The sequence below is a fragment of the Crinia signifera genome, chromosome 9 (assembly GCF_055691185.1).
Source record: "Crinia signifera chromosome 9, ASM5569118v1, whole genome shotgun sequence".
In the NCBI taxonomy this organism is placed as follows: domain Eukaryota; kingdom Metazoa; phylum Chordata; class Amphibia; order Anura; family Myobatrachidae; genus Crinia; species Crinia signifera.
Genome location: NC_139225.1, coordinates 72,124,257 through 72,148,201, shown reverse-complemented (window position 1 = coordinate 72,148,201; position 23,945 = coordinate 72,124,257). Strand labels below are relative to the sequence as shown.

At 46.8% G+C, this 23,945-nt stretch overlaps 1 protein-coding gene across 2 annotated transcripts in view; it reads right to left on the bottom strand.

The window, feature by feature from the left end:
* The window catches only part of LOC146035640 (uncharacterized), a 97,477-nt gene that overhangs the window by 34,559 nt on the left and 38,973 nt on the right, over positions 1-23,945 (bottom strand). For both annotated transcript variants that reach the window (XM_083159213.1, XM_083159214.1), the window contains exons 4-6: positions 19,979-20,081; positions 19,805-19,890; positions 6,186-6,286 (exon numbers count right to left, since the gene is read on the bottom strand). In XM_083159213.1, the coding sequence (XP_083015339.1) occupies positions 6,186-6,286; positions 19,805-19,890; positions 19,979-20,081 (290 nt within the window). The remainder of the gene's footprint in view (positions 1-6,185; positions 6,287-19,804; positions 19,891-19,978; positions 20,082-23,945) is intronic.

Here is a 23,945-nt window from a genome sequence, read left to right as displayed (position 1 = left end):
TGTTACTGTATGTGCATTGTGCTGGCATTTCCTTCTCTGCTAAACTACATCTTGCAAATCTTTACAGTAGTAAATGATTGTTACCATAAGCACAGGTTTGTACAAACACAATGATAGAAATAGAGCTATTGCTGCTCTGCTGTGTTGATGGTGCTGTAAACACGATGGGAGCGATCACAGAGCACTTTCCACCTGTCACTTTACTGTCAGCCATGTACTGTATGCGCACAGTAACAGTCTGCACTGAAGCCATTGTACAGGCCAGGGGGGCATATGGTAACTTGCTCCCACCCCCAGTAAAGCCTGCTTTTGTGTGACATGATGAACAGTAAGCAGAGTTATGCAGAGAGCTTATGGTCTGTCCATCTCCGACTCTCCCCTCTCCAGATTTGGTCAGAATGATCTGATCAGAAGCTGTAGGAAGGGAGGTAAGGCCCTGAGCTCCCTGCATCATGGATCGGAACCATCATCCACTACCCATCCCCAAAATAGCTAATTACAAGTCCAGCTTCAGTCATGCCGTGTGCCTAGATGGTGTCCAATGCATCTGTACTGCATTTGCCGGCTCTGCACCAGGTGTGTACAAGGTGCACGTACTTTGTCATTTTAATTGTACAATCAGTATAAAAAAAAATATAGTAAATTATAAACTATGAAAAAACATATGGCGTGGGTTTTTGTTGCAATGGCTCCAATTATACTGTCCATATAGCCTACACTTAGGGGCAACTCTGCCATAAGAAAAAGCATAAGTTAACATAGAGTAAGGAACATAAAACAAAGCAAGTGAAGCTTAATGTGAACAAGAGAGGAAATCAATGATCAAAAACAGCTCATGTCACAATGGGAGCTTATCTGTCTGTGGCATCTATGTTATGTATTTATCTATACAGGCACCATATGTTCTAGTCCTACCATGGTATAATAAAGTTTGTGTATTAAAAGACAACAAAAGGTAAGCATATATAAAGTTCTTATATACAGTACCCACTTATACACAATATTACACAATAGCCGTCATTACAGGGTTGCTATGAGACCCATCCCATGCCTGCCATATGTGGCTGCACTGATTGGTCATAGGTATTCCTTATATTGGTGATAACAGATGGTCAGCAACTTTTAGCTTTCTTGGTATTGCTTATTACGTCAATAGCAGCATGGCTCTGTCTGTCTGCAGAAAGAGAATGGACATGACAAGCTACCCATAATGAAATTATGGGAGACCAAGAACCAGATGTAATAACCTGTAAATTGTGACCAGTGCTGACATTTTGGTGATTTAAAGGCCCATTTACTACTGAATTGCATATGCAATGCAATCTGGGTGGGAATTAGCCACAGATATTCAATAGTAAACAGGCCCCTTAGACTCAAGATATACATTTTTTTTATTTATAAAAGGCAAAAACCAACGTGGTTTTAATGTAAAATAATTTCAGCATTAAATTTCAAGGCTTCTAGCCTAATCTTGGTACTAGTCATGACTCGCAGGCTATTACATTAGGTGCCAAATGTCATTATTCCTTCCATGCTATGCCACCTGGCCTCAATCTATGTACAGTGGAGGTGATACTTACAAACCCCTTTCAGTTGGTGTACACCCGACAGGGACGGATTTGCCACTAGGCCCATGAGGCATGGGCCTAGGGGCGGCACATGTTAAGGTTGGCAGCCACCAGGGATGTTTTTATGGGGGGATGAGCTGTGCAGCTGCAAAGGAGCGCTGCATGGCTCATCATCCCACAGCTCCCGGGGTCTCAGTGCTGCCAGGATCTCCGAGCTATGCAGAGCTCCCCGAGTGTCCGCCTTAGCGCATTATGGGTTGCAGCACCCTCCCCCAGCCCTGTTAGGGTGTGTTACCCGGCTCCTAGCTCCCATCACCGCTGCTATTGCGGCCACTGCTGCTGCCACCACCCGGATGTCTCAGCCCTCCCCATGCCCGCCGATGACTGCTGCGGAGGAGGAGCGCAGTGTCCGGGCTGCCAGTGCCCACCACCACCCGAAAGTTTAAGCCCTCTCCCTGCCCGCTGGTGACTGCTGCAGGGGAGCGCAGTGTCTGGGCTACCGGTGCCCGTCACCACTGTTATTGCCGCTGCTGCCACCACCCAGGTGTGTCAGCCCTCTCCCTGCCTGCCGATGACTGCTGCTGTTGTGGAGGAGGAGTGCGGTGTCCTGAACAAGTGGATGAGGTAACTCCGGGAAACAGCCCTCTTGAGCTTCCTCCACTCTATTTAAATTTTTTAAAAAGGGTCCTCCCTCCCTCCGGGTCCAGGAGGCGGCCAAAAATGTTGTGCCTAGGGGTGTCCTGACCCCTAAATCTGGCCCTGACACCTGATGATGGTGCGAATCAGTGACTGTACAACAGGGCAATGTATTCGTGCATGCTGCATATAACATCGCCTCGTCGGCCATGGAATCGTCAAACTGGACATAACAAATTTCCAGTGGGATGATGCAACCACACAATTCATTAAACTCAAAACATCAAGAATTGGATGGTGCACACTAAACAGTGGGTGTTGCAATCTGTACACAATGCTTATATTTACGTTGAGTGATTATCGTTCAATTGCACGTGTCACGGTCGCACAACAACCACACCAAGGTAACTTGGCGATGTTGCTCGCTGTGTGGGATTGGCATAAAATGCTGCATTTTTAGGACCGTCTTTGGGGAGTGTACAGCATCTCATATCTTGCGGCCATAGGGTTACTCAGGGATTTCATTATTGATGGATCTGCGACCACTCCACAGGTCTGCAAAGCCTCCAGTTAGACAGCCAATATGTCAACATGCATTAGGTTGGTAGGTACAAAAGTTCAACAATGCTTAAGGTTGACAGGTTCAAAAGGACGACATGGCTATGGTCGACAAATTTTGGGGGAAATTTTTTATTTTTTTTGCTGGATTTTCTATCCATGTGAACCACAACCAATAACCTGACCTAAAGCCACATTTGTGACCCACAGCCACAATTGGGGGACATTTACCAAAATGGATTCGTAGAAAAAAGGTGTATTCGTAGGGAGAAATACACCTTTTTTTTACGAATTTGTATTTTCGGGATTTACAATCCCAAAAATACAACAATTCGTAGTCCTAAAGATGGAACATTCGTATTTGTATTTACAAATACGAATGTCTACACCATCGATAGAATACGACAGAAATCACCATTCAAAAGAATGGTGGTTTCTGATTTACTAAGCAGCCGTACTGATAATACGGCTGCTTAGTGGTGTAAAACACCCACGCAAATACGACAGGAAAATAGAACACCATTTTCATGTCGTATTTGCGTTTTAGCCTGCACGGATCAGTCAGATCCGTGCAGGCTTCAGTGTAAAAAAATAGAAAAAATAAATAAATAAAAAAAAAACCGGCGTGGGGTCCCCCCCACAGCCGAAACCAGCACCAGGCTGACAGAGCCTGGAGCCGGTAATTAAAAATCAGGGAACCCGACAAATAGGGGTTCCCCGATTTTTAACAACCAGCCCCAGGCTCCTGCTCTGGGGCTGGTTCCCAAAATACGGGGGACAAAATGACTAGGGGTCCCCCGTATTTTAAGAACCAGCCCCAGGCAAAACCAGCCAGCAGGCTAATGCCACAGCCGGGGGGAGACTTTTTATGCAAGTCCCCCCGGCCAAAGCATTAACACTACCGACCAGTCAGCCTGGCCAGGGGCCCTGGGGGAGTGGGGACCCCCCCAATAAAGGGGTCCCCCCCCTCCAGGACTTACCTGACCAGGCTGAAGCCTGGTGCTGTCCTCGATGCCCCTGGGCGGTGGGCATCGAGCTGATAGTTGTGTAAAAAATAGAAGAAACCATTGTTTTTTACTGTGGCACTACAAGTGCCAGCAAGCCTCCCCAGCAAGCTGGGACTTGGAGAACCACAAGTCCCAGCCTGCTGGGCATTAAAGGGCCCGCTGGGTCTTGTAGTGCCACAGTAAAAAAAATAGTTAAATAAAACACACTGACACACATTTTAAATAAAAGTTTAATACATACAAAACACACATACTGATACTTACCTAGCTTGATCCCGTTGGTAGGTCGCTGGCTCCGGTGTCGGCGGCTCCGTGTCGGCGGCTCCGTTGTCGGCGGCTCCGTGTCGGCGGCTCCGGGGTCGTCGGCGTCCTGTCCGAAGATAATCCATGTTGGACCTGTGGAAGGAAATCCTACTCACCCAGGTCCTGCATGGATGGTCTTCGTTCTTCATCCGTCGACATCCCGGTCTTCTGACAGCTGCTGGCGACTTCCAGCAGCTGTCGGCATCTTCCGCGACGCTCCCCGGCTTTCAGAGCCGGAGAGAGAACCTTCCTGGTCGGCGTCTGGGCTCAGAATGAATTCTGGCCAATCAGGAGCCGCCTAGCCGCCTAGCGGCCAATCAGGAAAGGTCTTTCCTGATTGGCCGCTAGGCGGCTAGGCGGCTCCTGATTGGCCAGAATTCATTCTGAGCCCAGACGCCGACCAGGAAGGTTCTCTCTCCGGCTCTGAAAGCCGGGGAGCGTCGCGGAAGATGCCGACAGCTGCTGGAAGTCGCCAGCAGCTGTCAGAAGACCGGGATGTCGACGGATGAAGAACGAAGACCATCCATGCAGGACCTGGGTGAGTAGGATTTCCTTCCACAGGTCCAACATGGATTATCTTCGGACAGGACGCCGACGACCCCGGAGCCGCCGACACGGAGCCGCCGACAACGGAGCCGCCGACACGGAGCCGCCGACACCGGAGCCAGCGACCTACCAACGGGATCAAGCTAGGTAAGTATCAGTATGTGTGTTTTGTATGTATTAAACTTTTATTTAAAATGTGTGTCAGTGTGTTTTATTTAACTATTTTTTTTACTGTGGCACTACAAGACCCAGCGGGCCCTTTAATGCCCAGCAGGCTGGGACTTGTGGTTCTCCAAGTCCCAGCTTGCTGGGGAGGCTTGCTGGCACTTGTAGTGCCACAGTAAAAAACAATGGTTTCTTCTATTTTTTACACAACTATCAGCTCGATGCCCACCGCCCAGGGGCATCGAGGACAGCACCAGGCTTCAGCCTGGTCAGGTAAGTCCTGGAGGGGGGGGACCCCTTTATTGGGGGGGTCCCCACTCCCCCAGGGCCCCTGGCCAGGCTGACTGGTCGGTAGTGTTAATGCTTTGGCCGGGGGGACTTGCATAAAAAGTCTCCCCCCGGCTGTGGCATTAGCCTGCTGGCTGGTTTTGCCTGGGGCTGGTTCTTAAAATACGGGGGACCCCTAGTCATTTTGTCCCCCGTATTTTGGGAACCAGCCCCAGAGCAGGAGCCTGGGGCTGGTTGTTAAAAATCGGGGAACCCCTATTTGTCGGGTTCCCTGATTTTTAATTACCGGCTCCAGGCTCTGTCAGCCTGGTGCTGGTTTCGGCTGTGGGGGGGACCCCACGCCGGTTTTTTTTTTATTTATTTATTTTTCTATTTTTTTTTACACATTGCAGCCTGCACGGATCTGACTGATCCGTGCAGACTGCTAGAAATAATTCGTATTAGCGGCCGTATATACGGCCGCTAATACGAATTCCTACGACATCGGTGGGTTACAAAGCAGTCGTATATGACTGCTTTGTAAATCCCCCTCCGGAACACGACTTTGCATACGACTTAAACAGTCGTATGCAGTCGTAGGGAAAATACCAATACGAAAAACTAGGTTTTTCATATTGGTAAATTTCCCCCAAAATGTCAAACAATTTTGTGTTGACCTTTTGACCCTGTAGACCTTAACAACTGCCAATCTTTTGAATCTGTCGACCTAATGCATTTCCGCCTACCACACCTGTAAAGGGCCCTACACTTGTGAGATTTTGTGAGATTTGATCCAATTTGAGTCAATTTATCGGACAAGATCTGCTGTGCCGTCTGACAAAATCTTATGTGCCTGATGTGTAGGACACAATCCACAATCCTGTGCCATTGGGTATAACCAAGAGATTGGAAGAGATTGAACCTCCTGCACATAGGATAAATCTCGAGTCAATCAGGTTCAATTTGTTGAGACAATAAGTTGACAAGTGTAAGGGGGCCTTAAATGCATTCACGCACAGCTTTACATAGAGCAATGTTGAGCAGTAAGGATTAGTTTTATTGTAATTTTTTGTTTTCTTTATTCAGAACAGCATAATAATGACATTATTAGGGGTAACAGCATGAGAGAGCTCACCTTCTGCCGCTGTTTTTAGTTCTCTCGCTGCTGAGAGCTGGGATAGGACAGCCGGATGGAAATCCTTCTTGAGAATCAGTGCTTCCAGGTGCAAGCAGTAGCTACAAAGGGGATGTATCAAAGACACCAGTTATATTTCTTTCCTTGCTAGGTATACAGTACATGTTACATACATACACACATTTTATATATCATGTTACAACCCATGAACTAATCAGTTAGTCACACCAGAGGAGAAAGATCACAGCATGCAGCAATATGGAACATCTGGTTAGCAGACAATATTTTTGTAATGATTTTGAGACGTAATGGGGGAAATTTACTAAAGGAAATTTGTAAAAAATAGGTGTATTTGTATCCAGAAATACACTTATTTTTGACATTTACTATTCCGAAAATACGGCAATTCGTATTCGTATTGATAGCACGTCAATACGACTACGAATTGCCATATTTTGGGGATAGTAAATGTAAAAAATGAGTGTATTTCTGGATACAAATACACTGATACCCAGCTTGAAAAAGAAGACATTATTCAAGTCTTCGAAACGCGTTGCTGATGACCACAAGCCACTGCACTTTCTAATCGAAGCACCTTGGCACCAGACACTTTGGGGGAAATTTACTAAAGGAAATTTGTAAAAAATAGGTGTATTTGTATTTAGAAATACACTTATTTTTGACATTTACTATCCCGAAAATACGACAATTCGTATTCGTATTGATAGCACATCAACACGACTATGAATTGGCGTATTTTCGGGATAGTAAATGTCTAAAATAAGTGTTTTTCTGGATACAAATACACCTATTTTTTTTAAAAATTTCCTTTAGTAAATTTCCCCCTTTACTGCAACTGCACTTTATTGGAGACGCACAAAGCACTTTATTTGGACTCTGGAGGCAATTGGACGTAAGCTCACTGCTGTGGTGCCGCAGACTTGTTCCATCCTAAGTATAGCCCACCGCAGTGCATCCACATGGTGAGATACCCATTCATTGCCAGACTGTTTTGTAACATCTGAGACCAGAGTGACTTCACGTTTCCATAGGAGCATTGCATCATTGTTGTATTTTTCCTTTTCTTTTCCCCCATACTTTTAATGCTTTTATGTGTATATTGTATCACAATAAATCCTGTTGAAAAATTGGATTTGTGTTTAGCAACATCTTTCAGGTTCAGTGCGACATACTCCATATAACCTAGCTGTTCGGAATACATCGCAGAAGTGTAAGGCCACCTTTAGTTTGGATTCAATACTAAGGTATATTTTCTGAAGCTTCTAAAAATTAAAAGAGGTGATGTTGCCCATAGCAACCTATCGCATTCTGTCTATCGTTTTCTAGGATGCAACAGAGAAATGATAGACAGAATATGATTGGTTGCTATGGGCATTTATAAATAGCATTTATCCATAAATATTTAGTGGTTGCATACTTTTCCGCAACCCCTCATCTTCTAACATGTCCTTCTAAAGGCCATTATTATATTGCAGGATTGTAACATTCATGTACATATGGGTGCTGGCCCACATACGTGCATTTCATGGCACTGGCCCACATACACACATTTCTGGGTGCTGGCCCACATACACACATTTCTGGGTGCTGGCCCACATACGCGCATTTCAGGGCACTGGCCCACATATGCGCATTTCAGGGTGCTGGCCCACATACGCGCATTTCAGGGTGCTGGCCCACATACGCGCATTTCAGGGTGCAGGCCCACATACGCGCATTTCAGGGTGCAGGCCAACTTCTGAATGTCTGAGATAAGTTTGATGTTTCATTTATTTTCTTTTACATTAATGAGTGCTTTCTTCATCCATTAACCACTTTTTAATAATGTGTCACTTTGTACAGTTGAAGATTTTTTTTAAACACCAAGGTAGAAAGAGAACAGTGCCGGGCACATGTCCAGTATCCCCTGCTGATTAGGAGAAAAGGATTTACTGATAGGTACTAAAATCCCATTTTCTCCTTCATCTAGCAGGGGATACTGGAATGCAGTTACAGTAAGGACATCCCAGAGCTCCCAAACTGGGTGGGAGTGTGCTGAGAACTTTGCAAAACAACTCGCCCTAAAAGGTCTTGTGGTTGGACCACGCTGCCACTCTACACAATTGTTCCATGGAGACTCCTCGAGCAGCCGTCCACCAGGGTCCCACAGTGGAATGAGCCGTGACTTCTGGAGGAACCCTAGTTGTGGCTAGATAAGCTTGACAAATTGTAAACCTAATCCACCTACAGTAGCTATAGTCTGTTTTGAGGCCAGCAAATCTGGACGCATGGCAACATACCTAATGAAATGAGATTCAGAGTTCCTGAAGGAAGCTGTTCTAGCAACATAAATTGGAAGACAGAAGAGACTGTACAAACTTAGCTGAGTATTTAGCGTAAGGAACTTGGCAGCTTTTCCCTTTCCAGCCATGGTGTAACAAACAATGCAGTACCATACCTCCCAACTTTGGAGGTTGGTGAAGAGGGACATCTGCGCATGCCACAGGCACATGTCTGTTTTTTTAAACAGACACACTATCTATCTCTCAAGTCCTTCCTCTCTCTCTCAAATCCTCACCAATGATGTCACTCCAGACTTAAGGCCCCCATACATTAGGCCGACTTGTCCTAAGGACAAGTCGGACCTAATTCTCCTGTGAGCCACCCGGCAGCTCCCTGGGAGGCTCACAAACGATTTGTACTGTCTGCACTGTCACTCGCATCACGTCTGAAAAGGGTGTGTGGCCTGTTTCAGAGGGGCATGGACTCACGGGAGCCCGATTTTGGCACTCCAGGGGCGAGGCTTGCATCCCCAGAAATGCGGCGTCCCTAGCTGTCTACAGTGGTGGCACTTTAGCACTCGCATCAGGGTAGTGACTCCACTGGTCTTGAGGACTGCGTTTGAGAACCACTTTGGCCTGTGTTGTCAGTGGCAGAACTTCCTCTATGCGGTCCAGAGGCACAGTTTCTAGGCAACTAGTGGTGGACATCAGAAACCAATGGTTGGTAACCATCCATGTTATCTATTTTATGGAAATGTTAGGCCACAAACAGTACCAGGATGTTTAGTAAACAGGACTGTTGTAAAATGGTGGATAACACCTTAAAATATCCTATATTTTCTAGCATGTTGCATAAAGAGTAGTAGCAAGCTAAGGTGGCATTAAATAAGGAATTTGGTACTTACCGATAATTCCCTTTCACCGAATCAGCAGGAGACACTGCAGTCATTACATGTGGGGATAGAGTAGGTGTACTGGAGGAGTGGCACTTTAAGAAAACTTTACTGCTGCAGGCTCCTCCCTCCTCTATCCCCACCCAGACCCCAGTCTTAGAAAAACTGTGTCCGAGAGGAGAAGAGAGACCAGGGCCTGCCCGGTAGGGAACGGAGCTAAAACATAAACAGAGTTAGTAGACAATGCACATAACGTGAACATACTAACAAAACATAACACATAGGATTTTTGAAAAGATCCCTATGTACTAATAATAACTATGCAACAAACATTGCAACAATAGAAAGAACGTATCTTTCACACACACAAACCACACTAACATCATGGCAGGAGAACCAGTGCTGGGTGGGCGTGCAGTGTCTCCTGCTGATTCGGTGAAAGGGAATTATCGGTAAGTACCAAATTCCTTATTTCACCTACATGCAGCAGGAGCCACTGCAGTCATTACATGTGGGGATACATACCCAAGCTTTTAAGTCCGGGCGGGAGAGCTCTGGGGCTCCTGTAACACTGCCCTACTAAAAGCCGTAGCCGAGCTGGCGAAGGTATCAAACCGATAAAACTTTGCAAACGTGCTAGATCCCGACCAGGTAGCCGCTTTGCACACTTGTGTCAAGGAGACACCTCTCGCCATGGCCCAAGAAGTACTTACTGACCTCGTGGAGTGCGCTGACACTCCCGATGGTACCTTCTTTTGTGTATACAAGTAGGCTTCCCTAATTGTACAGCAAATCCATCTTGCCAAAGTCCTTTTTGTCGCAGGCCAACCTCTCTTAAGTGCATCGTAGAGCACAAAAAGGCTGTCAGATTTCCTTAGATGTTGGGTTCGCCTAACATAAACCTGTAAGGCTCTGACTACATCCAGAGAAGCATCTTCACCCTGAAGAACTGGTACAACAATAGGCTGGTTTACATGAAATGCAGAAACCACCTTAGGAAGGAAATTCCTGCTAGTACGTAGTTCAGCCCTGTCCCTGTAAAAGGTAAGGAAAGGAGACTTACACGATAGGGCTCCTAATTCAGAAACCCTACGTGCTGAGGCCAAAGCCAGCAGCATCACCGTCTTCCAAGTCAGAAATTTGAGATCCGAGGTGTCCAGTGGCTCAAAAACATCTGACTTCAAAAACTCTAGAACCACCACTAAATTCCATGGTTCCGTAGGAGCAGTGAACGGTGGTTGAAGTCGAAGTACTCCTTTAAAAAAGGTTTGTACCTCAGGAATCAGCGCTATCCTGCGATGGAAGAATACTGAGAGGGCTGAAACCTGGACCTTGAGAGAAGCAAGCTTCAAACCTGATGCAAGTCCCGCCTGCAGGAATTCAAGAAGTCTAGCCAGAGAAAAGATTGCCTTAGGCACCTTTCTAGCCTCGCACCAGCGGATGTATGACTTCCATATTCTATGGTAGTGAGACGCTGTTACATCCTTCCTTGCCTTAAGCATTGTAGGAATGACCGTTCCTGGTATACCTCTTCTCTTCAAAAGTTCGGCCTCAACCGCCACGCCGTCAAACGTAGACGAGGCAAGTTTTGGTAGACGAATGGACCTTGCTGCAGCAGGTCTTCTCGCAGCGGCAGGCGCCAAGGTTCCTCCACCATCAGGTCCCTGAGGTCGGAGTACCACGGACGCCTGGGCCAATCTGGAGCGATTAAGATGACTTCTGCTGCTCCCCTCTTTATCCGTTTGAGTACCTTTTGAAGTAACGGAATAGGAGGGAAGAGATATACCAGGTCGAAGTCCCAGGGAATGGAGAGGGCATCCACTGCCGCAGCCGCTGGATCCTGAGCCCTTGCACAATACTGGGGAAGTTTGTGATTCAGTCTGGATGCCATGAGATCTATCTGTGGCATCCCCCATTTCTGAACCAGCTGTTGGAAAACCTCCGGATGAAGACCCCACTCTCCCGGGTGGAGGTCCTGCCTGCTGAGGTAATCCGCCTCCCAATTTTCCACTCCTGGAATAAAGACTGCGGAGAAACCGGTGGTGTATGTTTCTGCCCAGGACAGAATTGGGCGGACTTCCCGCATGGCTGTCCTGCTCCTGGTGCCCCCTTGTCGGTTGATATAGGATACTGCCGTGATGTTGTCCGACTGTATCCTTACCGGCAAACCGACAAGAAGGGGGTGGGCCTGTGCCAGTGCCAACCTGATAGCCCGTAACTCCAAGATGTTTATGGGTAAGCGGGCTTCCTGGCTGGTCCAAAGACCCTAGAAGGTGCGACCCAGCGTGACCGCACCCCAACCCCGAAGGCTGGCATCTGTGGTCACCATAGTCCAGACCTGAGACTGGAAGGAGCGACCCTTGGTAAGGTTGGATGTATTCAGCCACCACTGAAGAGAGAGTCGAGCTTCCTTGGACAGAACAATGGTCTTGTGGATTTGAAGATGGGATCCCGACCATTGAGCTAGAAGATTGCCTTGAAAGGTCCTGGAATGAAACCTTCCGTAAGATAGGGCCTCGAAGGCTGCCACCATCAGGCCTAACAGCTTGGTGCACAAATGCACCGATACTCTGCGAGGCGTCAGGACCTGACGAACCCTCTGCTGGATGACTGTGACCTTGGATAATGGCAGAAAAACCCTTTCCTGGACAGTGTCGAACAACAGACCCAGAAACAATATCTTCTGTGTTGGTTCCAGTTGAGACTTTTTGAAATTCAGGATCCAACCATTCTGAACCAGGAAGTCGCAGGTAGTCCGGGCATCCTGTTGTAGTTTTTGTGGAGAGGATGCTTTCAGGAGAAGATCGTCCAGATAGGGCACAATCGTTATCCCCTGAATCCGAAGGGCTGATATCATGCAAGCCATAACCTTTGTGAAGGTTCTTGGAGCTGATGAAAGACCGAAAGGGAGTGCTCTGAACTGGTAATGCTGATTGCGAATCGCAAACCTGAGGAACCGATGGTGTGGTTCCCAGATCGGAATATGCAAATAGGCATCCTTTATGTCCAGTGATAAGAGAAACTCCCTTGGCTCTAGGCTTGCAATGACTGACCTTATAGATTCCATCTTGAACCTGTGGTACACGATGTAATCGTTGAGGTGCTTCAGATTGAGAATGGGCCTTACCGAACCGTCCGGCTTCGGTACTAGAAAAAGACTTGAGTAATAACCCAGCTTTTCCTGAGCTTTGGGGACAGGTATAATGACCCCTGCTTGTAAAAAACTTTGAATGGAGTTGACCAAAGCTGCTTGTGTTGTTACTAAAGCAGGTAGGCCTGTTGTAAAAAACCTGTTCGGCGGAGCCTGAACAAACTCCAGTTTGTACCCGTGTTCCACAATCTGAAGCACCCAACTGTCTCGACAGTGAGACCTCCAGACGTTCTCGAAGAGGGATAACCTTGCGCCCACCTTGGGATCCCCCAAATGGGCGGGAAGCCCGTCATGCCACAGGTTTGTCTGCAACCTTGGTTTCTGCACGACGGGTAGAGGTAACTGCGGTTGTGGCTCCTCTGCCACCTCTGCCTCTGCGTCCTCGAAAGGACGAAAAACCTCCCCTGGCACGTCCTCTGAATGAGGCGCCCCCTCTAAAAGCCCGAAAGGACGGTGTAAATTGTCTCTTCGGTGGGGGAGTGGCCGAAGGGAGGAAGGTAGACTTACCTCCGGTAGCTTGAGCAATGAGCTTGTCAAGCTCAGGCCCAAACAACATATCTCCCGCATAAGGCAAAGCTTCTACTGCCTTTTTTATGTCGGCCTCCGCCTGCCAAGATCTTAACCAGATAGTACGTCTGGCCAATACCGCTGAAGCTGAGATTTTAGCACCCAACTCAGCTACATCTGAAGCAGCTTCACCTGTATAGACAGCTGCATCTTTAACATACAGAGCCAGCTGTAGCAGTTCGTCACGGGGCCTACCGCTCTGTAAACCCAACGCAAGCTCTTCAGACCATTTCTCCATGGCCTTACTGACCCAGGCTGAAGCTAAGGCTGGTCTGAGTAAGACCCCTGCCGTGGTATAAATAGTTTTTACCGTTGTCTCAAGACGGCGGTCAGGGGCCTCCTTTAGAGCCACTGCCGCCGGAACTGGAAGCGTGGTCCGCTTGGAGAGCCTGGACAGCGAGACATCAGCTGGAGGCGGAGTCTCCCATTTTTCTCTAGATTCTTGAGAAAAAGGGTAAAGTAACTTCATGCGCCTAGACAATTGGAATTTTCTGTCTGGCGTTTTCCATACATTTAGGAGAGGTCTGTCTAATTCAGCCGAATCAGGGAAAGTAACCTGCTGTTTTTGTGTCCGCCCAAATAAGGACAAAGGAACCGGAGTATCGTCCTCAACCAAATTAAGTGTGCTGCGAACAGCCTGAATCAGGCCCTCTACCCCCTGAGGATCATCACGCTGTAGCGCCTCATCCTGAATGAATTCAGGTTCATCTACCTGAAGCAAATCAACATCGTCCTCCCCATCAGTATCATTATCATCCTGTAATAGACCTATGGGAGATCTGGTACGCTTTTGTGAAGGCCGTGAAGGCCCAGCTACAGGGTTGGACCCAGAGGCCACAGATTGCATAAGCGTCTTAACCCAGGCTGGTTCAGTAGAACCCATAATGGACAGGTGAGCATGAAACCGCTCCCTGTCCTTCCTGGAAGCAGCTAATTCTGCAGCCAATCCAGCCAACACATTCTGTAGTAAAGGCTCAGAAGAATCTGACTGAGAAGTCTGTGTCTGAGGCTCCACTTCCTGTGTGTGCTCTGCCTTATAGCAAGATTCACACAATGAAACACCCTTTATATGCTGGGTGAACTGCTCCTTACAGGTTTTACATGTAAAAACCCTAAGGGCAGCCTTGGAGGCAGCTTTTCCTGCCATACTGTCAGTGTATGAGATTAGTTATAAAATCACACACACACACACAGACACAATATACAAGAGTGCACAGACTTGTAAAGCAACAGATACTATTCCTAAAACAGCGGAGCTGAGCTAGGATAGGGAGGGGGAGCCTTCCGCCCTTGTATCAGAGATTATGCACAATCTCTGTAAACTGTGCACAAAAAATAATCCCCCAGTAATTTACAGACCTGCTCTGTAGTGGGTAAGGGGGGCGCTGGACTGCAGTGCGTGCGCTGGAGCGCTGTACACGATGTCCTCAGATCAGCCTTGCGGAGGTACAGCAATGGCGCCGGCAGCAGGGAGAGAGGAGAGAAAGAAAGGGCGTCTCTTGCTGACGTCACCTAAGCCCTCCCTCTCCCTCCGGCGCGTAGTTTTACTAGAGCGGAGCGCTGTGTACAGCCTCCGCTCTGATGCTGTCCCCACTGACGCTCCCCAAAATGGCGGCCGTCAGACTACAGGCTGCTGAATCATTGAGAACGGGTGCGCCCGCCCGTCTCAGGCCACATTTCGGCGCACAGCGCCGCTTACCTGCAGCGATGCTGCCTTCATCCCTGGAGCAGTGGCCAGGCCTTGGACCCGTAACGCGAGCCGCGTGCAGCTGCGGCGGGTCCCCGATGCGGTGGCACCGGTGGCCGGGTGCATAGAAGGCGCACTGCGGGCAGTGGCGACCAGCACCCCTCCAGGTCCCTCGGAGCAGGCAGACCCTGCGGAGGGGTCTGCCTGTGATCAGCAGTCAAAATAAAAATATTTTCAAAAGAAAAAGTAAAAATAAAAGTAAAAAAGACCTAACTCCCTGAGGAGAATAGGCCCAGAGAACCTACTCCTCCGGGCACTTTTTCTAAGACTGGGGTCTGGGTGGGGATAGAGGAGGGAGGAGCCTGCAGCAGTAAAGTTTTCTTAAAGTGCCACTCCTCCAGTACACCTACTCTATCCCCACATGTAATGACTGCAGTGGCTCCTGCTGCATGTAGGTGAAATGAGGTTGAAGCAGAGTTGTAAATAAATGAGGGGGAAGCAGAGGTGGGAGTAGAGCAGAAGTTGGAGTAATTGATCATTGTCAGTGCAAGGTCTCCCTAAGCAAAACTTGGTGCCAACGCCCACCCTCCACTATAAAGTGTTTTGTTGTGCCAGCACAGTGCAAGCGACATGGTGTTCTGCCGCTAGAGCATAGGGGAACCAAGCCATCTAGGAGCAATAACCTCAGCAGGTGCCAAGAGTAGCATTGGCTGGGCAGGGGATGGAGGTGGCACAGTGGGGATGGAGCTGACTACACAGGGCTGGGCAGACACAGAGGAATAATGGGGATAAGAGATGTGAAGTGGAGGATAAGGTTGAGAGGCATGCGAGGGCAAGAAGCTTAGAGACACAGGGAAGATAAGTGGATGGCTGAAGATGGAGAGATACAGTAAGCTTTACATTTGTGGTGGGAAATCTTTTAAAATAGTTGCTTATGAGAAATTATTCTTGATAGACTAGCTGCAATTTATGAATACTACAGTATTTTGCTTCCAAGAGATGTTGTCGTAAAATAGTGAACAAGGAGGTTTATGCTGATTTGTGCCATGTCTTTAACCGCCTTTATTATCTAAAACAGTGGTTCCCAAACTTTTGTGAATCACGGCACCCTAGAGTATCAGAATTTTTTTTACAACAAAGCTAGGTCAAAAGCTTATTTACTGATAAATATAAAAATATATTAAATTAAGTTGATTGTTTATTCTTACATTTAATTATGTGGTGAGGGGCAAGATTGCTTCTGATTTGACACATATTTTATGACTGGTAGCCACCAGCACTGGTTTTGCCTATTATTTTGACCAAAATGAATTTTAATTGGTTCTGGACCACCAACCCAAGGCACCCCTGCAAGCGTAGTAAGGTACCCCAGGGTGCCTAGACAAACAATTTGTGAACCATTGACCTACAGTAAGAGCTCTCTAGAAGCACTTGCTGCTGTTTCCAGAGTCAGGAATATGTCGCCCTAATTCAGGAGTTTCATTTGTTACTTAAAATAAAATGTACATTTTCATGACTGCTATTAAAATTGTAATAAATAAAGGTGCTTTTACTTTGTACACATTTACTTATTACAAATTAATAGTGTGTATAAGGTAGCACCTTCATTAAACATACCTAGAATAATCACTAAGGACTAAAACACAAATTATAAAGGAAAAAATAAGGCAAGAAGAGAAAAGCTAAACATACTTTGATTTTGTGTCTAGTACAGTGTCTAGTGCAGTGTGTGAAGGGAGGAAAGTGGCTGAGTAGCAATTGCCACTCACACCCCTGCTTCCTCCCTTCCTATCTCAGCAGAAGACAGACACAGCAGGGAAATTGGAAGGAAAGGCATTGCTAATTGGGCAGCAGAAAGAGATTGTCACTAGAAATAGTCTTTGGCATGGAATGTTATTCCCAAATAATAATCTCTTGCTGTTTCATTAATTCAACCTTCACAATTTTATAGTGTTTTTGACAACGTTTCTTGAACTTCCCGATTGACTCCCCTTCCTTCCTCCAATTATACTCAGGGGGATTTCTGGCCAGCTAAAAGGGAAAGTCTATTGTATCTCTACTGAGTTTGGCTCTTCTTTCACTCTTCACTTTGCCTGCTTCTGATTTTTCTCACCTTACACTCCAGTCTCCAGCCATCTAAAATGCCTACCCCTGTCTATCCAAGTCAGTAATGCCCCTTTCAGACCGCACAAAAAAACCCCGGTATTTTGCAGATTTTTAACCGTTTTAAAACGGTAATATGTGCGGTCTGAAAGGTGCAGAGTGATTTTACTGTTTCCCAAAAAAAAAAGTTTTTTGGAAACTGCAAAAAAACAGGGTCCTACCCGTTTCAAACCCCGTTTTTTTTGCTGTCTGAACGGGTCTAAAACAGTACCCAGGCAGCAGTGAGCACTATTGGTCCCCAGCGCAGTGCATATTTAATCAACCTGCCGCTCATTACATATGCGCATATGTAACGAGTTGCTCATTACATACTGTATGTGCATATGTAATGATCGGCCACCTCATTAAATATGCCCTGCGCTGGCTCAGAGGGGACCAGCTAATGCTCAGTGTCAGACCCCCTACCCTTACCCTTCCAGCGTCCTGCAGCTCTCCTCCCTGCCTGCAGTGCGGGAGCTCCTGCTGGCAGTCTAGGTGCGGGCTCTGGTGCCTTTTCCCCTCTCTCTATACCTCCAAGAGGTCACTGCCTGGGATGTCTCAGCTGCATTCACACCGCAAACCTGCTTTAGACCTGGTATTTACATGCGATGTGAAAGGGGTTAAACTTGCTCTGACCCATTAAAAAAAAAATAAACACCTTTTAAATACCTGGTCTAAGCAGGTTTTACGGTGTGAAAGCCGCATAAATTTAGAGGGAATGTCAGTAATGGAAAAAAACACACACTTGTTTTGGAACTGTTATTGTGATCATAGTAATGATATGTTGCTAGTGGAAAGAAATGGGATTGGGAACCTCTGGTGTAAGGCATTTTGCCCATTCCAAAAGGGAGGACAAGTATGGTGTAAGGCAGCCTTTTCCTGCAAGGCCATGTCTATTACAATGAGATCATGCACCTTTTTTGGTCACATGCATGCAAATATTAAATTTAAAATTGCAATAATGTAATCCTATGAGGGTGCTGGTGCATTTTTTTTTAGTTTTCACACTAGGAGACAAATTATCTAGAAATGACCCCAAGCAGTGGCTCCTCACACCCACTGCTTCTGCTGTATCATCAGCTGAGTCCCAGACAGCCACACAAGTCCCTCAATACCAGCAGCCTGGCAGCTACTATGTGAGTAGTGACCGCCCCATTATAATCCAGCCCTGTGGTCCATAAATTTGACAGGCTTTTAACTAGTAGCATTTCCCCAGCTATTAACAAATTTGTAGCTGCAGCAGATATGTAGCAAGTGTCAAGCTATGTGCCTCCATCCATCAGGGCTGATGTATGAGGAGCAGGAGCAGAGGTATCACCAAATAACTGATAATGATCTTACTCATTACCATGTGGACTGTATTAAACATCCCTCCAGCTCTCTGGGGGCAGGATACATTAAACTTCGGATTATGCTAGTGATGCACCCTGCCCAGGGCCAGTTTTTGGTCTGGGTTTGAAAGTATTCAAGGACCTACTGTATTTAAGCATAGGAGCTGTCATCAGTGCTGTGCAGGAGTGGTCAGTGTCATGTGGGCATGTACACCCCATATACTATCAACTCCAATGTATGTAAAAGTATACAAAATTACGACATTGTGTGAGAAAAATAGAAATACAATTTTAATTCATATGTTGTACAATCGCTCATGTGTCCTGCTGGCTGCTGGTAAACATCATGTTGTCATGATAATGAGCATAAGTTTATATGAAGGACTGGAACTCTATCTGCCCCATTGTAAATCTTGCCCAGATCCCACCACACTTTGCCACTTTGCAAGCATAATGGCATATATTAAAGCCACTTGCTTAAAGAAAATCCCAAAAGACAGCTCTTGTGCTCCTTGCAATGATAGGACTTCATGGGCTGTGACCCAGGAATCCCTCTGCACATGCATCTAATGGCATGCATGCTGCTGGGGAGCTGGGAGGGATCTGACTGGATCCCTCTTAGTTGGGAATTGTTAAGGGAAGCCCACACAGGTGGATGGGGAGGGTGAGACACACAGGGAGATGAAAGGGACTGAGAGACACAGGGAAGGATGAGGCTGAGAGACACAGAGGGAGGCACAGGAAGGGAGAGGCTGAAAGACACAAGGGAGGTTTAGCGATGGTGAGACACATGGGGGACGAGACTAAAGACACAGATGGTACTGCAGAGATGAGGATGACGTTGGAACAATACAGGAGAGGAGTGATGCTGAAGATAGAATGGGGGTAAGGTTGGAGAGACACAGGATGAGACAATGGACAAATGGCTTGCATCTACCAGGGAGGGATAGGATTTCTGTTGCCGGCTCTGGACATTGTAAGTCAGTAGTTGCCAAAGCATTTTCAAAGATCACAGTCATATCATATGATTAGTCATGGAGCACTCTTAACAAAAACATTTTCACATTTCTTTGGGAAAGGCCTTAATCGATCTCACAACTTAAAGTTCTATAGTGCAGATATATTCTGGTATACAGTGGTGTAATGTGTCTGTAAGATCAGCGAACAGCATTCTCATGCCGAAAACTGGAAATACGAGTCTCAATCTGAGCAGTCGTAACCTTTCTTAACTGAGCTATAAAATGTACATTTCAAGTACAGCAGTTTCGGCACTGCTGGGTGTAGGAGAGATATTTTGATGTTTCAAATATATGGTACAGGGGACCTCCCTACCAGCTACACACTGTAATGTGGTTTACATACACATTATTGATAAATATATTTGATTTCTTACATCACCAGGGAAGTAATTACAAAAAATAAATCTATTTCAGTACATTGCTTAAATATAATTTTTCAGTATAGCGTAGAAGCAGCAAGGTATCACATCAGTCTAGCATTACGCACAGGAGGTTATAAGAGGTGACAGTATATCAGGCAGGAAAGAAAAAGGGCAGCATAGTCTACCTTGGAAGATCCAGTAGTAGTAACATGAACAGATCTACTTCACTCAACCTCTCTTTGTCGCCCTGAAAAGATTTCAGACGTTGTACCTGGTGTAAAACAAAGTTTTAGTGATGAAATACATATCCAACCACATTGTCCAGGTTCTGATAAATCTAATGCCAAATGTTTACGTACCTCTTCTCTGTCTGGTAGGTGCTTCAACAGTTCATGTAATCTCTCTGAGCTGTACGTATCTCCATTTCCCAATTTTATATCTTCCACAATCTGTTCAGCTGATCTGAAATAAAGTGCACAACTGCTATTTTATATGCTCCAATCACACCAGGCTAGCAATCCTTTCCCATACCAAATACACAATGGCCCTTATTCTGATTGACGCGGACTTTACCGCATACTTTCGGATCGCGTCTTTACGGCGTCTGCACATGCGTGGAGAACGCAACGCGCATGTGCCACGCATTGACTCGGTACCAGTTCGGCCAAATCCCGTCCAGAACTGTTCACCGCTATCATTCGGGAAATAGGGGCGTATTATGGGCGTCATGCGGAATGACACATGGGCGTAGTTTCAAAGTGGGCAAAACGGGGCGGAAACATGGGCGGACACGGGGGAGTACACTTATGTTGGGGGGCGTACATTCGGAAACCACTCCGAATGCACGCGATCAAAAAGGGCAGAAATGTGCGGTGTCCACAAGTGTACTATTGCTTTGCGGACACCACTCGTTCATGCGGTAGGCGAACGTACGCCTAATGACTACAACCATTAACACCTGAACCCAATAGAATCTACTCCTTTACTCATTACTCACTAATAGGCCGCTTGTCAGTGCTTTAATTGAAACCATTGCTGCTTCAAGGAAACCTTACTAGTCCCCCACATATGCTGTACTTGTCAGACCTTTCAAACTGCTAACAATGGACATGACAGAATATTAATACTATCAATACACATGTGTATTCGACATGTACTCATGAAACCACACATTTTGGGTAAAGTAAACACATTTATTTATATTCATGTCACACTCAATGCCAGTGTGATGCAAAGACCATAAAATAATACATACAAACAATAAACAACATGGCAGGAATGCTGCAAAATAAATAATAATACAAAACATATATAATTGCACACAGATGGACTCCAGCACCTCCTATGTGCCACTGCACATGCAGCCAGTGGGAAATGAGGAGGCTGCTGGCCCTTCTACAGCAGGGCAAGCTGCACCTGACCATTCAACAGCAGGGCACCCTACACCTGGCCCTTCTGCAGCAGGCCAACCTGCAGCTGGCTCATATGCACCATCAGCAGAATCATTTGGAACACAACCGGGGACTTCACAAGATAGTACCATGGCCATCACTTCAAGTACAGCTGACAGTAATGGCAGGCAAAAGAGGGCAACAGGGGAACCACTAAGGACATATGAAGCAAGGGCTCATCTGGTTACCCTGAGCACGTGATTGGACACAAGAAGCTGACACACACAGCACAATGGAAGATTTGGGAACACATAACGGCGGAGATTAATGCAGCCACAAGTTCATTTCCGACCACGTTTGGCCTTGGTAGGCTCCTTGGCCTGTGCAGCAGCTCTTCGGGGACGGCCAGATGCTGGGGCAGGTGGAGCAGATGATGTGGAGGGGTTGGCTGGTCTACCCCTCCTGCCAGCAGGGAGTGTTTCCGGTGGTAATGCACCAGAAACGGATGACATTAGGACCCTGTTGCTGGTAATCAGCTCCACCATAAGCTCATTATGGTGGAGGAGGAGATCATTTTGGCGGGTGGCTTGCTCGGCCAGCACCTGAGCACTTGCAGCCATGGCCTGATGTGACTCAGCCATGGCCTGCATGCTCGCAGCCATGGACTGCTGGGTGCTGACCAAGCTCGCCAGGATCTCCTCGGTCCTACGCACCCGTTCTGATGCCAAGTCTCCCTGCTGGTTGATGTCCCCAAGCACCTCGGCCAAGGCGGCCAAATCGGCTTGGGCCGATGCCTGCTGCTGCACAGGCCTACCTCTGGGGCCAGGTGGCGCGGACTCCTCCACCTCCTGAACAGAGTCGTCACCAAGCGGTGGGGTGTCTGTGGGAAAAGATAAACACAATTAGGAGACATTCTACGATAATTACTTGCACAAGTTTATGGCATGACCAATATTTACCTTCCAGAAAAGACGCAAACACTTCAGCTGGGGCCTCGCTATCCATCGTGCTCACCCCCCTGATCTCCTCAACTGATATACAGCTCTCGGCCATCACCTCCAGGGGGGTGAGCTCTAGCCCTGATGGCATGGGGCCGGCCCCAGATGTCTGGCTGTGGTCCCACCGCTTGGTCATCTTCCTCTTCAGGTTGGTTTTGAAGTCCTGCCACCTGCAATGTAAGTTGACATATTAATACATGTCACTCCCAATGTTAGCTGTTGCAGCCATTGCTCTGTGCTACATATTACAACATGTGATTAATGTCCCATATATAATATTACATGCAACTATGATATCAACCGTTACAATACACATTCACAATCACCCTACTCTAACTCTCAACGAAATAACATGGCAATAATGTATGTGTATCGTAACAACCTCACGGCCCATTTGCTAAATGCATCTAAGCATCAATTCAATCATTACTTGGCTATTACTGCCCACATGTATCACAAAACAACTTGCCTCTTCTTCACATGGTCCGTCTCACGAACTTGTGGCGCTACTTCATTAATCTCTGCCGTTATCTGTTCCCAAATCTTCCATCTGCGTGTGTGTGTCAGCTTCTCGGATGGACACTCTATCCAATCACGTGCTCGGGGAACCAGGATGGCCAGCTCCTGTGCTTCATATGCCTTATTTTTTTTGGGTGGTTCCGCTGTTGCACTGGCTCGCCCCTTGCCACGTCCCTGGCCACGCCCCCTGGCACCAGTCGCTGCACTTGAAGTGCTGGCCATGGTACTACCTTGTGAAGTCCCCTGTTGTGTTCCAAACAATTCTGCTGATGGTGGATATGAGCCAGCTGCAGGTTGGCCTGCTGCAGAAGGGCCAGGTGTAGGTTGCCCTGCTGTAGAATGGTCAGGTGCAGGTTCCCCTGCTGTAGAAGGGGCAGCAGCCTCCTCATTACCCACTGCCCGCATGTGCAGTGGCACATAGGTGGTGCTGGAGTCCATCTGGTCAAATAGTTGCTGCAGCACTGGGTCCACCTCTGGTTGGGATCCAGACATGTTAGCAACAACATTGTCACCTTCTAATACACCTTTATATACTGTTTGTGTAATCTGTTTGGCGGACATCAGCGGCAGCTGCGTTCCGTGCGTGAGCGTACGTCGCTGTATTTTCGCGCCGCATACGGTGGCGGAAATTACATTGTGTAAAACCTGGCGAAAGTTCTACATGAAATACTGCTCACCAATGCTAACATTGCATAGAATCTTCTGATACACCTGTGACTATTGCACAATACACATGCTATTTGCTAGCATGACATGACATTTCATTCATGACTACTGTGGTATTGTGGCGTTTTAGTGCAAGCTAAAAGTAGCCCAATCCCTTAGAGAATCCAGCCCACAAGTCATGCAATACTCATCTCTACTGTTATAGACCACACATGTGAGAGCCCTATAAATAGTGACTTCCTGCTAGAATCATTTGTCTCCAGATCTGGACTTGTCAGGGTCTAAGGTAAGCTCTTCCATGCTCCTTGTAGATATGATATCCATTAACAATGTAAGTGTATGAATGTATGCACCATTGCCTCACTGACTACAGATTGTTGGGCCAGCAAAGTGGTGTATCATTATTGCAACATGTCACATGTTCACTATTTCACTCACAGGTCTTCAACCTGTGTGGGTTCATCTATTGCAGGACAACATGTCCCAGCAATAGATGAAATGTGTCATAGTACATGATGTCGGCAAAAAATGCTGACACCTTTATCTGTGTGTTTTGGACGGTGTGTATTGAGTTCATATTATTGTGTCATCATTAGAGAGTCAAATGGATCTGCGGGATTTTACGGGGCGGCCATCTATTGTACGTATTGAAGGCTACAAATCTATTTGTAGTGGGATATGGCCATTATGTGCATAGGTGCATCAGTATTTATGTTCATTTCTTTATAGGTTGCTGAAGCTATTATGCGCTA